Raw genomic sequence first — 16,114 nt, forward strand, 5'->3', positions numbered from 1 at the left:
CAGATTTTCCTCAATTGTACTTTATTGCTTACAAAATATATAGTTATAAGCGAGCTTTAGCCCATGTATCGAAGCACAACTTTTGGTTATGAGCTTTTCAACCCCAATGATCCCCTTGATTTTTTGAATTAGTATAATCTGTTATTCTAAATGACATCCCAAACAACAGGGCCAAACAACAGGGACTGTGTGTGGTGGTTAAGAATGCAATGTTAAAATAAAGAGTTTAAACAATAGCTCTCTACTAAAGATACAGGAATAGCCCCAACTGTTTTATTTATCTCGTCAGTTGGCAGCCTTGGCTAGGGTTAAGAGTACTCCAGTCACGCCAGGACAAGTCCCATCAGTTCTGTGCATTTTAAGCTACCTGTGACCTAGCACTGCCAGGGGGCCTCTGCACAATTCAACAAGCAACAAGGCTGGTTAAGCAGTGCAAGGAGGGGGCACTCCAGGTTCTGATGCCCAGGAAGTGATGCCATCAAGAGAACACTGTTTTTATATTGCAGCCTGCGTGCAAAAATGCTGAAAGCCACTCTCCTATCTCAGTCACATGCCCCGAGGAGCAATTTTAATTGGGATGTGCAGTGGCACATGAGCTTTTTTCTTCTTGGCAGTGACCAAATCTCACGGAATGCTATGAAATCATTTTACTTTCCTCCTGCAAACTAACAAAATAATCTGCAAGGTTAATGGTTGGAAAATTAGATTATTGTTGGAAGCACAGAGTATTCATTTAAGCAGGGCTAAAGTGAATCACCAGAATGTTCCCCCCCCTCCATTTTTGCTGCCTGCAAATGGAGTGGTGATGGAGGGGGAGTTCAGAGGAGCACTAGTATTCACCTAGCCTACCTCGGGCAGCAAGGGAATGCATAATTATAATACTGTGTTGTTTTTCTGACTACTGCTATCTAGAATACTTGAGGGCCTGATCCTATCCCATTTTCCAGTGCCGGTGCAGCCATGCCAATGGGGTAGGCACTGCTTCCTTTGTTGGGGAGGCAGTCACAGAGGCCCCTACAAAGTATGGGAACATTTGTTCCCTTATCTTGGGGCTGCATTGCGCCTGCCCGGGTGCTGCAAAGTTGGATAGGATTTGGCCCTGAGTCAGTAGTCAAGTAGTAGAACAATACTCAGAATGTGCTCAGAAAGCACTCAATGTCCATGCGATGCCATCAAGATAGATTGCAAAGGACACATAAGCCTTCAAGTTCAGAAGTGCCCCTGCAATAAATACAGAAATCAGGTGAAATCCTTTTCGAGTGGCTGCTTCTGTATTCACTGCAGGAAAACCTGTAAGTTTAAGAGTGCCATTCATTCACAAACTGACAGTGCTGTGCATGCACTTTGTCATATAAAGTGAAAGCTTCAATCAGCCTTCACATCATGTCATGCGCTGCAGATTTAAGGGCTAAAGGTAGGCTGATTCGCAAACAGAGGACGTTACCACATTGTGCCTTGGATTTCGGGCTCCCACGTGACTTCCCTCATCGGGAGTCCAGCAGCGCACACACCTTGCCATGCCCCCAGCTAGTTAATTATATGCTGAGTGTTCTATGGCTCAAGACTTCTGCTGCATATTGATTATCACCCAGTGGTAGTTAGAGAGCATTGCTACTCAGCTACTCACATGGGACATATGTCCTTGTCTGCAAGGATGCAGGAAAGAGGACCCTCTCAATCTCTCCATCATCTTTGGATTTGTCCAGCCAACGACCGCAAGGAAACGCCAAGCACAAACCAAGGCAGGGGGCATCCACTTCCACCCACTCCAGAAACCAACCCGAAGCTTTACCTGCAATGGAGCAGGAGAATCTCAGTTTCTAATGATACTGTCTGTGTAGGCTTTTACAGTGCAACCCACAATCCATTTACAGCAGAGTAGACCCATCTAAACAAAGACAGCTGCTCCTGAATACCTAGACTTGCCAGTGAACTCTGTAATTTGCAGGTCCAGTAGTTGGTTCATCCAAAGGAATGTGCAAACTCCAAAATGTTCCTTAAAAGGGCTTAAAATGTTCCTTAAAAAGGAACATTGACATATGATGCTGCTGTGAGACTTACCATTGGTCCATCTAGTCCAGTACTGCCTACCCTGATTGGCAGAGGCTCCCTGAGGTCTTCTTCATCACCTGATACCTCTTTAACTAGGGATTCAACCTGGATACAAAACTTGTGCACTGCCTCCAAACAATGGCCCCTCCCAAAGCTTGTGCCCTGCCAAAGAGATCTATATACACTCCAAATGTGTGCAGCCATCCCACTGGTGCCTGGAAATTTGCAAGACATCCCAAGCACCCATTCCAGTGTGAATTGGGCCCTTTCACACACATGCTCCTATAGTAAATCAAGCTAAAAGGAGGGGTGGCAAAGAAGGGTTGATCTATGCTGGGCTGCTGGCAGAGCAGGGCGCAGTGAGGTTCCTACGTCTCTCTTTGCTGTCAGCCACCTCTCCTACTCCCACCCCCACTTTCCTCACTCACCTCATGGGCAGTCTTGTCCTGGTCACTATTTTGTCCTATCCTACACAGGGCCGCTGAGATCTGGCACTGGGTACGGGGCAAGATGCCCCTTCCTAAATTTTCCTATGAAGCAGATGTTACTACATTTTTTTAAACAAGTTTTTAATTTACAGTTTTAACTTCACATGAGCCAGGTTGAAACTAAATGAAAACATTCATCAGAATGGGACAAATTTGTTTTGTACTCCATAGTTTGTTTTGTCATAGCCTGGGCCCCCCAAATGCCTAGGCCACAGAGGTAGTCCTGGGTTCCCCCTGCCCAGGACCATCTCTGCCTTTGCCACCCCCAACCCAGAAGTAATTGTGGTGACATCATTGTCACCGCAACTACTTCTGCACAGCTGCCTCCTCTGTTCCCCCCTTTGAAACAAAGGGGGAGGCACCCCAGGCTCCAATGGAGCCTTTCGCACCGCTTCTAAGTGGTGCAAAAGGCTCCATCGGAGTGCTTTGGGGCCACTGGAAGCGGCACCTTGAACAGGGGTGAGCACTGCTTCCAAGAGGAAGGTGGCACTTGGCCTTCCAGTAGCTGCAAAGCACTCCAATGGAGCCTTTTGTGCTGCTTAGAAGCGGCACAAAAGGCTCTGTCAGAGCCAGAGAAGCAGCACGCAATCAAAGGAGGTGCATGCCGCTTCTTGCTGCTCTGAGGACTGCCCCTCTCCCCTTTCTTTCAAGGGGAGGAGAGGGTGCAGCCTCAGACACAACCGGGAACTGAGAGTGGCTGCAGGAGTGCAGCCACTCTAGGCACAGTTCCCCACTGAACAGAGGGCCGCCCCTCCCTCCTCCCCTTTAAAGAAAGTGGAGGGGAGGGGGCAGCCCTAAGAGTAGCAGGCAACCACGCCGAGAGCGACTGCACTCCTGCAGCCACTCTCGGCGGTGTACCCCAGGAAGCAGGTTGCAGCACCACCACCCCAGCGCAATGCCCAGGGCATTTGCACCCCTTGCTCTCCCTGCGTACACCACTGCTAGGCCCTGGGTATTTTGCTCCCCTGCCCTCCCTCTCCCTCAGGCCTGATTATACTAATCAGGCCTAATGGTCCATCTAGTCCAGTACTGCCTACCCTGATTGGGAGAAGCTCCCTGAGGTCTCAGGCAGAGGCACAATGGGTGCTGCCATCTTTTGTTTAAAAGGGGGACACTTAGCGCAAGAATACACAGTTGAGGTAAGTGGGTGATTGCAGGAGCCATGAACAGCAGCAGTCTTTGGGGGCAGGAGAAAACCCCTGAATAATACTGGTTTAGAGGTTGCCTTCCTGCCTTCCTTCCTTCATTTATATCTCACCTTTCTCCCTGAAGGGACCCAAAGCAGCTTGACAGTCAATGTATAAGTAACCAGATGTAACATGTATACAAAGGAACATGCCAGGGCCAGCCATATCACCTCCCAGAAACATACCTTTATTGTCATGGCCAATCTTTATTTTCTTCAAGTCTCCAAGGTCCACGCATTCCACGGTGAACACGTCTGTCTTCCCTCGCTCAAATTTGTTCTTGTTCTTCTTGGAGGCCATCAAGTAGATTGTTCCTGTATGGCATTAATCACAGACTCCCATTGTTTGCAGGAAAGAAATCTTGGACTGGCAGCTACATCTGCCAAGGCACTGACCACTCGGGGCTCCATCAAGAGTGGCACCATCTTGGTGGACTTCCTGAGAGATCTGGTCAATATGGAGGTGTTACCTCCAAACTTGTTGATCACACACAAAAGAAAGTAAGCTCCAGAGACTCTGAAGTGAAGTACAGTTTGGGACTGAGATCATGTTTTGCCCTGATACCTCATTGCAGTGATCCTGGACCCAAACTGAACAATATGGAATGGAAACATAGGATAGTTCAGATTTGCTGGCAATGATTAAACAAAGTTTTTGTATACAATATTTTAGAAGGAGGTTGATGCCACTTTATAGACACGATAGCAATAATCCTCAAAATGGTTGGCAACTTTCAGTCTCGAAAGACTATGGTATAAGCCTATAGCACCCGGTATTCCCAGGCGGTCTCCCATCCAAGTACTAACCAGGCCTGACCCTGCTTAGCTTCTAAGATCAGACAAGATCGGGCATGAGGCGAATGTCAAACTGGACATGTTCCAGCTTACAGTTCTTGGCTACTATGACATTACCGTGAACGTCCAAAATTTTGTGTTAATGTTGACAATCCGAGACAAATTTGGTGAATGTCCAAAAACTCAGAAAGACATTGATGGATGTTTGCAATCACCCAATTGTGACAGTTCAATCATTCACTGGCGTATGTTCAAAAATCAGGGAAATATATTTCTACTTAACTTCAGGCATTCATGAAATCCATCAAAGATTGTCAGCATTCATTCATGGATGTCTGTGTTCCCCCAATGTCAGACAATCTAACAATATATATAACTGTTGAATAGGTAGGAGATTTACACAGATCCAATGCACTTCAAATTGTCCCTTGCTTTGCACTGAACAGTCAAAAGGAATCTTGAGATGCTCTAGGAAAATGCAAAAAGAAAAGAAAATCAAGTCTGGACACTAAGCCAAAAGGCTTGAAAATATCCATGTCCTGAAAATTCTGATCTGATTCAGCTGCTCTAGTATTCAGCAGATATTGTTCTGAGAGTGAAAAGACAGATAAAACTACTGCATCAATTCTTTTGTTCCAGGGCAGATAATTAAATGAGTGGCCAAAATGCACCATTTCTTTCTGGGGCCAGTGACGTAGCTAAGGGGGTGCAGAGAATAGCAATTGCACTAGGCAACAAGCTTGGGGGACGACGACAAGCTGAGCTTGACACTAGTGGCCAAAATTGTGAAAACCTTGGTATGGAACAAAAAGTAGATTTCTTAACTCTAAACTGACCTATGAGACTGATTGTTCTGAGAGCCAATGAGATGTTATTATGATACAGAATGGAACCAATAAGGTGTTAATATCAGTTAGCTCTCATTTCCATGTATCATAATACAGTTATGCCTGCTACCTGGGTAAAGAGGCACTTTTTCAAGTGGTGCTCCTCTTATATGTAGCAGGGGGATAATAACCGTCCCTCTTCACCCCTGCACAGTGTTTCGAACCAATAAGGGGCACATTTTTTTAAAATTTACTTAATTAAATTTGATTTTGTTGTGTGTGTGTGTGGGGGGGGGAGGCTACAAAATCTTCTTTGATTCCAGGTAGCAGATAGATGCCTTAACTATGCCCCCCACTGGCTGGGGGGAGGGGGCAGAGCAAGTGGGTGGTGAGTGCTGGGGGGAGGAGTCGGGTTTTCCTCCAGTTTTCACTTTTTTAAAAGCCTGGGCATGACATCACTTCTGGTTGTGACATCACATCCAGAGCATCATTTTGAGCTTGGCTCTGGGCTACACAATCATTAGCTATGCCACTGTCTAGGGCTGTGTTGGGTTCTTACCTGTGTCATCTTTGGTTCCGTAAAGAACAATGAAGACATTGGCATCCGTCCCACCGTACTTCTTGTCTGCAGTTTTCACAGTCACAGTGAACGTAGTTGATTGAGCTGCCAGAAATAACAACCTCTGTTGGGAAAGGTGACTTCTGAGTGCCTACAAATTTGATTTCCTCTCTTGTTCCATTGCATGTGTATTTCTCTAGGAGTAGGGGGTCAGCCCCAATGTAGTGAATGAGTTGGAGATATAAATTACAGCAAGAAATTATTCATTCTTTTTCAGAACACAAAATCTTGGGCTCAGGAAGACACTACTATTCATAGATCAGATACACATGACCCTTCAGTCCATAGGAACCTGCCCAGGTTATTAAGAGTTGCTAACAAGACTCTTCTCTGTGCCTATCTCCATCCAGATCGTCGCACTCTCTTCCTAAGGGGCTTGACCTTGATAAGGGGCTTTTTTGATGCAAAAGATCTGAAAAGCTTTATGCATCTCATTGGATTAGTGAATGTTATCGGTTGCACTTGCTACTTGTTAGTCAGTTTTCATTTTTATTTTAGGGTTTTTCATGACTATCATATTTTAGTTTTGGTATTTAATATGTTGTTAGATGCCTTGGACATAATTGTTTGGAAAAGTGGGCTATAAATATTTATAATAAATTATATACATACGTAAATAACAAACTACCTGATACATTCTAGTAGTTCTCTCCTTCTCTCCCAACTGCCTTGTCAATTGGCCCTGTGAGTTGCCATCATGGATGCATTCCCAATTGACACTGAAGGTATTTTCAGGTCAAACCTTTTCACCTTTGGTGGTCTGCAACCACAAGGGTGAGGCCAATCACAGGGATTTTTGCCATGAAATTGGCACTCCAAATCCTGGTGCTATGGCCCATCCCTGTAATTGATACTATTGTATGTTGGCAACCTTCAGTCTGATAATATTTGACATTATTTGATATTTGATATTATTGATACTATTGTTATTATTATATTATACTTTATTTTTACCCCGCCTTTCTCCCCGAAGGGACTCAAGGCGGGTATTAAATGTCTAGTTTTGTTTACTGTATTAGTAAGGAGGAAACTGCAACAGGCTGACTGCAAACCTTTCTGTTCCAGGCCAAGTGTTGAAACAGCACCGGAATCATCTGAATCTTTCTTCACAAAGGCTTCAGCCACTGGGACCAGTTCCCTGGCAATCTGACCATCATCTTCTTCCACTGCCAACCACCTCTGGCATGGGAAATAATAACTGCAAGAACAACACTGATTAGCACCGTGTCCTCAGTCAGCTCTGGGTCACCGCATCTGGAGAAGAGTCATCTCTAAGAGGGACAAGCCATCAGTAGCTTGAGCTAAAGAGCATCCTATTGTTGGACCAGGGCAGACTTTACACAATCTGAATGTAGACAAAGAACAGAAACTGAAACAGTCTGAAAGGAAGCCAAGAGACTCTGTCATCCATTTGTTTCTAGTCCTTTACAACTCATCTGCACCTCACAGCTGGGTATATGGAACCAGAACTGAGCCAAAGGCAAAATTAATCAGGAAATTTGGGTATTTCATGGCCCCAGGGGACTGAACCAGAGAAACTGGCCACTGGGCCCAGATGCCTTCTCCTTCCACCACAAGGGCAACTCTTAGGCAATGAGAGCATATTGGCATGGTCTTTGCTGCACTCCAGCACTACATAGATAATAGCGGGAGAAAGGTTGGAGTGCTGTCACCTCAGAAAATAGTCACTGATGGAGATCTGCGCATTCCATCAGCTGCCATTTTATGACAGTGGAAACATCTTCCATTGTTGTTAATCCCTAATCCCACAGCCCAAAACAACCCAGGATTGGGCTGTTATATCACCTAATGGTAGCTCAACCTAAATTCCTGTAAGAGAAATAAATGCATATTATTCCCTTGTTTGCCTTCCTCTTATTCAGTTTCCCATGTGTCCAATTTTAGATTTAAGCCCCTCAGGGCAGGTACTTCTCCTCTTGTACTTTATAAGGTATCTTACATAGCGATAGTCCTAGAAATGTATATAATAACTAATTCATTTTCTTTTGTTGCAAGGGATTTCTCTGCGCCTGATTATTTAAAGCATTATTAACCCTCATGGAGTTAGTTTTTCTTTAGTCAATAGAAGGCCAGTCTGTGGGGCTCAGATTGGTACCAAGGCAGGGGTAGGGTTAAATCTCCAGACCCATGCTGTAGTCTTAAACAGATGTTTAAGCTGCTGCTAAAACCAAGTCTGTTAGGATGTACTTTGATCCCGTACTCGGCCAGAACCCTAAATGCTAACAGCTATCATCTCAGTGCTCACGTGGTTTCTTCCTTGGTGTCGATAATTTCTATTCTCTCCAGGAACCAAGCTGGGTTGCTTCCAGAATTGTCCTGTCGGATACGTACTTTCTTTAGCTCTCCCAGGTCGATGGCTTTGACAGTGAATATGTCCACCTACAAAACAGAAAAATGGGCTCTAGCTGTAAGGCTGCCTGTTGCTAATGGATTTGGAGCCTGGAGCTCAGTATTTCTCCATTTTAAAAGTGGTTTTAAACTCTGCCATCTCCACAATAGAGGTGAAAGAAATCTGTCCCCCAACCTCCACACCGCTCTGCTCCACAAAATATTCTGATGTGGAATATTCTCATTTGATAATCTTTGAATATGTTATTGTTTGCTAAATACACTCTAAATCAGTGGTTCCCAAACTGGTCGGTCACAACCAACCAGCCAGGGAAAACCCTGTCTCTGCCCCTTTAAGGGACAGGGAAGAGAGAAGGCAGTGATGCAATTGCCAGAATTTTGTCACTGCCAAGGACGAAAGGGGGTGTTTTCAACTTACCCCTAGCACTGCTTTCCTTCTGGGGGTGTGGGAGCCCACTATGCCTTGTCAAGGCTTCCCAAGCCTCAGAATGCTTAAAAATAGCTACGCAACCCACTTCTGGTTTCATGATTGCAAACCAGAAGTGGGTCAGGAGAGCTGTTTTTAAGAATTCTGAGTCTTGGGGAGCCCTGCGGTGGTGTCCACAGGCTCCCCACACTCCCAAGAAAGGGGTAAGTTGAAAACACTCCCTTTCATCCTTTGCATATATGCAATCCTTGCCTTCGCCCCTCCCCCTGCAACAACTTGTGTGATTCCCAATTTCCCTGTAAACGTTTGGGAACCACTGCCCTAAATATTCCATGTGTGATTTCAGTATTTATTATATATGTCTAATGGACTTAATGGACATTTGGCTATTTGGTTACATTCATCAACTTCTATGTATTTTCTATTTTTTAATAAATGATCTGCAAATACTTATATAGAACTTTGCATATATGTAATAATAGAACTGTGCTCATTTCTTAAAATTAGTATAGTTTTGCCTTTAGATATCTCTCTGACAAAGAAACCCAGCTCAAAACACGTTGGGGCTTGATACTACCTGATAAAATTATTTTAATTCCTGTTTGATAATTTTGTTCCTGACTCATATTTCTGTGGCCTGTTGCAAGCTGAGTGCCCCTGTGAAGACAATGTGGGAGAAAAAAAACCTAGCACACATCAGAGTTTAAGGTCGAGGAGAGAGGAAGGCACACATCAGAGACTGAGGAGGGAGGCCAGAGCAAGCCTTGCTGGGCCAGCGCCCAGGTAAGCTCACGCTGACTGAGTCCAGCGCAGGGGTTTGGGGAGGGTAGGGGGAGGGTGGAACGGTGGTGTTCCAGGGTGGGGGGCAGGCAGGGCCTTGGACAGCCGAGGACCAGGCAGAGGATGGAGCCAGGTGGCCTAGGAGTCCCTTCGCAGGCAACTCCCAGGCATCCTGGTCAACCCCCTCTTAGGCAGCCTGGCACCAGGCTGTTCGGATCTGCGCCATCTCTTTAGGTGGAGCAGATCCAAGTAGACCCACTGGAGCTGCTGCCAAGTTACCTGGGGTAAGGGGAATTAATTTCCCTTGCCCTGGGCTGAGCCACAGGCACCCCCAACCCCACGCTGGATACATAAGAACAGCCCCACTGGAATCTCACAGTGGCCCACCAAATGCCCCAGGGAGCACACCAGATAACAAGAGACCTCATCCTGGTGCCCTCCCTTGCATCTGGCATTCTGACATAACCCATTTCTATAATCAGGAGGTTGCACATACACATCATGGCTTGTACCCGGTAAAAGTAACCGGGGGTGGCAGCATGTCTCCCCGCCTGGTGCCATCTCGCCAAGCCCACCCCTAAGGGCAGCGAGGGCCAGCCAGCGGGACTTTTGCGTGCAACCGAAGCCGGGATGTCTTGAACCCGCAATGCAGCCGCTCCCTTGGGCTTCCAAGCGGGCAAGCCGAACCGGCTGCCACAGACCTGGCCTGCCTGTTCCAGCACACGTTAGAATTGGGCTGTAAACTATATATATATATTAAATGAACACTCTTATGCTCTTACCTGACCCTTCTCAAACTTGTTCATGTGGTCTGAGCTCTTCAGGTGGCGCTCCCCGGTGTCTCCTCTTTCTCCATAGATGCTCACATAAACATTAGCATCTGTTCCAGCTCCCCACACACTTCCAGTGATGACATGGACTTCATACTCTATTTCTGGAGAAAGGAAACCATTATGTTGTACTAAGATATACAAAAGTTTTTTATTCCCTGTGGCTGGAGTGGATAATTTTGTGATGAAAAATGACTTGAAAGCTTTGAGCAGCATCTCTACAAGTGGCCTTGGTCCACACAGACATGTTCTGTTCTAAGCCACATTGTGTCTTTTTTTCTTTTTTAAAGTCCAGTGAGGAAAGAATCAGAGAAATTCATGTACTGTTAATGTAAAGTTTGAGCCTAAACTTACTGAAGGGTGACAATTGTTTTCACTTTGTAAGTGACACTGTGATGGATTTCTGCACCCCACTCCAGGCTAAAACAACAGCCAGGCTTCGGATAGCACAATAATTCTTAAGCCACACAACAGGACACTAGCATGCAAGGGAAACTCTTCGTGTGCCAGAAGTAATAATTGCTATGGCCCAAAATTAACAAACTGCAGGGTGGTACCAAAGTACATTTTTATGGTTCTGTTCCTGCTTCTTTCTGGTCAATTTTTGCTGCAGTCCTTGCATCTTTCTACCCATCCTTCAATAGGTGTGGACAAGTCTGCCTTGCTTCTATATCTATTGTAATTGGAGCATTCAATCACTCTCACCACAGACATGCTGCAAAATTACCTGTCCTCAGAGGAGGACAGAGCGGGCATCCTGTAGCATCTCTGCAGAGGTCCAAGGGGCGAGCTCTTCCAAAGGTGGGTAAATTTACGCATTCTAAAGTGAACCTCTTCTGTTGATGTGCAACTTCAGTTTTAATTCAGAAAAAGCATAAATATCAGAAGTCTGGAAAATACCAGGCAAACTTCTGCATGGCTTCCCACTTGTTGCACACACTGCCCATATGTCCTAGATATACTTAGATTTACAGATATACTCAAGGGTGAATCCAAGGGGGGGCAAGGGTGTGTGGCTCCCCCTAAACTGTTGTGCCAGCGGGGAAGGGTGCCCACCAGGATGGGGAGCGAAGTTGGACACTAGAGGAACACCCACTGGGTGGGGTGTCGGTGGCAAGTTCACGCCTGGCTGATGATCTGGGTGACCAAAGGTTTTGCAAGATCTTGGGCAGACCATGTGGCTGGAAGGAGTGGGTCTCCCCGACCTGGAGGCTGAGATAATAAGGAGTTGGGATGTCAAGGAGGGAGGTCACTTCTTTGGGAACTCCAAGGAAGTGACCTTGGGAGGCCTGCCCGCTGCCTTTCCTCATGGCCCCCCAACACAAACACTAGATTTGCCCCTGCATACACTTGCACTTACCAAGCAAGTAAGTCCAGGTAATCTAAATTTGCCATTTTACCATAAACTTTTAATTTGGGAAATATAAACAAGAAGAAACACACAACTGTAAAATATTACTAGAAATCACAAAGAAACAGAGAAGGGGGGGGGAATCCATCACTGATTCTAAATGAATGAAACCTTACTGCCATTAAAAGCATATACGGTGTACGCAAAACATATAAATGGAGCAAAGTGAAGGAAAAACAGTGTAGGCAGAAAGAAAAAAGTACTAAGTTTTGCATTTTTGTATTTTTTTTTAGAAAATGAGGGCCAAATCCTATGGTCCGCACCGCGCCTCCGCGGCGCGGACCACGGTTGAAAACGTGCCATAAGACACGTTTGCAGGGCTTACCGCCAGGCTCCCGCCGGAGGTGGCTCAGCTCCAGCTGGTGCTGAGCCACTGCCCAGCGGGCGCCCGCGTTCTGCAGCTTGGCGGTGCCTGCGACCGCCGGGCTGCGGAACAGCAAACGGGGCGGAGATGGGGGCGTTCTGGGGAGGGGGAAGCCAGCATGATGTGGGGAGGGGGTAGGAAGGCTGGTGTGACATGGGGAGGGAAGGTGTGCCAGGGGCAGGTGGGAGGAGGATCCGCGGAGCTCCACTCCACAGGATCCTAGGCGCTCGTGGAGGCTGCGTGGCTTACACGAGTGCCGAATAGCCCCATTGTGGGGCTGCCTCCCTTACCCGGGGGAAGGGGCGAACGTCCCCTACTCCCGAGGTGCCTCCCGTGGTAGCGCGGGAGGTGCTGAATTTGGCAGCAGCCCTCGTGGTGCCGCCAAGCGGGGGCGCCCCGAGCAGCGCAGGATTGGGCTGCCTGTTAGGATTGGGCTGTGAAAAAGCGAACAAAAAGCCTAAACATGGAAGAAAAAAAACACTATAGCATTAAAACATAATCAGATGGAAAATACATTTGCAATTGATGGGGATATTTTGAGGATTGTAAAGATTTTCGGCATAAGAAATTTTTAAAAAGCATGCTGCCATTATATCTTTTTTTAAAAAAAACATTTCTTGCTTGTTCTGCTTGTTGAGTAAATTTTTTACACAGCTATGATTTCTCAGATCTTTTCAGACCACTGCTCTTGGGAAGGTTGTTTAGGGGACTTCCAACCATACGTGTATGGGACTTTGCTGCTGTGTATAACTGTCCCAGAAAATCTTTATTTAAACATTCAGTATCATTTGGTTCCCAAACCTAAGGTTTGGAGGGGTCATGGGGCCGAACACGAAGACATTCTTTGCAAATGTCAACAACCAGTTTACCTTCAAGATCACAATCCTTCTCGGGTGTCAGCTCCACAACCAGTTCTTTGTCTTCTTCATCGCTTGCCAGCCAACGGCGGGCTGAAAACTCATAAACTTCCATGATGTCTCCCACTAGTGGCTCATCATCTTCCTCCTCTTCACTGGGCTTCTTTTTCTTCTTTTTGGGCTTCTCCGCCTTCTTCCTTGTTTGCAGTTTCTTGACTGTGACGGTTTCCAGGAACCAGCCGGCCGCAAATCCTGTTCCGTCATGACCAATTCGGATCTTGTAGATCTTGCCAACATCTGAAGCCTCCACCTTCAATATTTTGACTATTATTAACATTGATGCCACATACCTTAGACTGAGCACTGAACTGATTGATTGATTAATCTGTGGATTAATTGTAATTAAACTTTGGAACTGTTTGCCACAGGACATTGTGATGGCAGTGGCGTAGTTGCCTTTAAAAGGGGATCAGACAGAATTACAGAGGAAAAGTCCAACACAGGTTAAAACATAGGTTACATAGGATCATTAGTCATGATCACTGTATGGAGTCTCCAGGTTTTAGAGGTAGTCTGTCTCTGAATGCCAGTGGCAAGGGGAAGCAACAGGATACAGGTATTTTGTTATCTTGTTTGCTTCCAGGGGCATTTAGTGGGCCACTGTGAGATAAAGGAAGGTGGACCAGGTTGGCCCTTGGTCTGATCTAGCAGGGCTTTTCTCGTGTCCTTAAAAAAAGGCTTACACTTTCCTAAGGTGCCCTAGTCAGATTATGCTGGTTGGTTGGCAACCTTTAGTCTTGAAAGCCTATGGTATAAGCCTACAGCACCCAGTATTCCCAGGCAGTCTCCCATCCAAGTACTAACCAGGCCTGACCCTGCTTAGCTTCCAAGATTGAGCACATGCAGGGTAACAGTTGCGGTAACATTTAAACTGTGGCCATCTCCATTCATGCATACCAGCTCTTATATCAATGTGTAAACAAAACAAAACTATTGAGAAAGCTTGTCTTGTTTCCTCTTTGAGTACAATGCTATGTTAGGGCAAAGTGTTGGCCACTGAAGAAGGCCTAGAGTTTAGTGGCTATGTACATACCGATCAGGCCTGTTTATCGCCAGGTTCGGAACCCATGGATTTAACTCACCACTGGTTCTGAACCCACAGTGGAAGGCCAGACCTGAGCTTCCAGACATGACCGGAAGCTCCTTCTGGTCGCATCCAGGAGGCTTTCTGAGGCCGGGGAGGCCACGCTTCCAGTTACTTCTTGAGGTCAGGTCAGGATAAGATTCTCTTATTAATGGGTTTCAGTATCTGCAGGGGTTCCAAGGACAGTTATGTCAGAATGCCAGATGCAAGGGAGGGCACCAGGATGAGGTCTCTTGTTATCTGGTGTGCTCCCTGGGGCATTTGGTGGGCCGCTGTCAGATACAGGAAGCTGGACTAGATGGGCCTATGGCCTGATCCAGTGGGGCTGTTCTCCTGAAAACTTTTGCCCTTCACCCACTGAGTCCTGAACAGCATTCTTGGTCCAGGCTATCTGGAGACATGAACAGGAGCACTCCTCTTAAAGGCTGAGCATACATGGCAACATTCTGGTGCACCGGCTGCGGCTGTGCTTGAGTAGGTCTGACCCAACCATGGTGGTCCATGCCCTAGTGACTACAAGATTGGATTACTGTAGCACACTCTACATGGGGTTGTACTTGAAGACGGTTTGGAAGCTGCAATTAGTGCGGAATGCAGCAGCCAGGGTGGTTACTGGTGCTAGGTGATTTGATTCCACCAGACCACTGCTTTGGTGACTACACTGGCTGCCCATTCATTTCCGGGACCAATTCAAGGTGCTGGTATTGACCTTTTAAGCCCTTCATGATCTGGGGCCAGGTTATCTGAGGGACCATCTTCTCCTATGTATTCTGGCCTGCCTTCTTAGGTCATCTGAGGGGGCTTTCCTGCAAGTGCCACCTTTCTCCCAAGTTAGGGGGATGGTGAGATGGGGGCGAGCCTTCTCAGTAGTGGCACCACAATTATGGAACTCCCTACAGGGGAATTAATATCTGCCCCCTACCTCATGGCGTTTCAGCGAGAGCTCAAAATGTTTTTGTTCTGTCTGGCAATTAGGTGATGGGTTGTCTGCCTCCTGTCCCTTTGTAGCAGTACCTTGGCTGTAAATAGTTTGCCCTCTTCCAAATGGTTTTATTTATTTTTTGTGATTTTATTTATTATTTTTATATATTATGTATTAGTTGGAAATTGTAAGCCGCCTTGGACATCTGCTTTGGCAGTGGAAAGGCAGGGTAAAAATCTTACAAATAAATAAATAAATAAACAAATAAATAAATAAGCTGAAACAGAGACGCCTGCGTTGGCTCGGTCATGTCGTGAGAATGGATGATGGCCGGATCCCAAAGGATCTCCTCTATGGAGAACTCGTGCAAGGAAAGCGCCCTACAGGTAGACCACAGCTGCGATACAAGGACATCTGCAAGAGGGATCTGAAGGCCTTAGGAGTGGACCTCAACAAGTGGGAAACCCTGGCCTCTGAGCGGCCCGCTTGGAGGCAGGCTGTGCAACATGGCCTTTCCCAGTTTGAAGAGACCCTTTGCCAACAGTCTGAGGCAAAGAGGCAAAGAAGGAAGGCCCATAGCCACGGAGACAGACCAGGGACAGACTGCACTTGCTCCTCTGTGTGGAAGGGATTGTCACTCCTGAATCGGCCTTTTCAGCCACACTAGACGCTGTTCCAGAACCACCTTTCAGAGCGTGATACCATAGTCTTTCGAGATTGAAGGTTGCCAAGGGAAATAAATAAATAAATTCTGCTGCAAATTCCACTTATAAATCTCAGCTTTCTAGTACTAGCCTAATGCCTTGCCTTGGTTGCATTCTTTTTTCTTTTTTTGTATAATGTGGTCTGCAATTTTCTATTTTTCTTAAATTATTCCAGGTATGCTAATCATGGGAATGGGCAAGAGCAATATAGGGTCTTGAAGCCTGTGACAACCGGGAATCTAATTGATGGATTTCTGGGTTGGGAGTTATAACAGACCTGCTGCTGATTTAAGCCATTTCTACCCAACGTTGCATATAAACAACAGGGATCAAATGTG

General features: G+C 46.3%; 1 protein-coding gene across 1 annotated transcript in view; it reads right to left on the reverse strand.

Annotated features, from left to right (window-relative positions):
* LOXHD1 (lipoxygenase homology PLAT domains 1) overlaps positions 1-16,114 on the reverse strand; it is a 150,939-nt gene that overhangs the window by 57,767 nt on the left and 77,058 nt on the right. Inside the window, exons 19-27 of the mRNA XM_066617852.1 lie at positions 13,019-13,316; positions 12,399-12,606; positions 12,111-12,247; positions 10,327-10,478; positions 8,234-8,367; positions 7,020-7,165; positions 5,908-6,012; positions 3,913-4,041; positions 1,628-1,792 (exon numbers count right to left, since the gene is read on the reverse strand). Of these exons, the coding sequence (XP_066473949.1) occupies positions 1,628-1,792; positions 3,913-4,041; positions 5,908-6,012; positions 7,020-7,165; positions 8,234-8,367; positions 10,327-10,478; positions 12,111-12,247; positions 12,399-12,606; positions 13,019-13,316 (1,474 nt within the window). The remainder of the gene's footprint in view (positions 1-1,627; positions 1,793-3,912; positions 4,042-5,907; positions 6,013-7,019; positions 7,166-8,233; positions 8,368-10,326; positions 10,479-12,110; positions 12,248-12,398; positions 12,607-13,018; positions 13,317-16,114) is intronic.

This window comes from Tiliqua scincoides, chromosome 2 (assembly GCF_035046505.1).
Source record: "Tiliqua scincoides isolate rTilSci1 chromosome 2, rTilSci1.hap2, whole genome shotgun sequence".
Lineage (NCBI taxonomy): Eukaryota > Metazoa > Chordata > Lepidosauria > Squamata > Scincidae > Tiliqua > Tiliqua scincoides.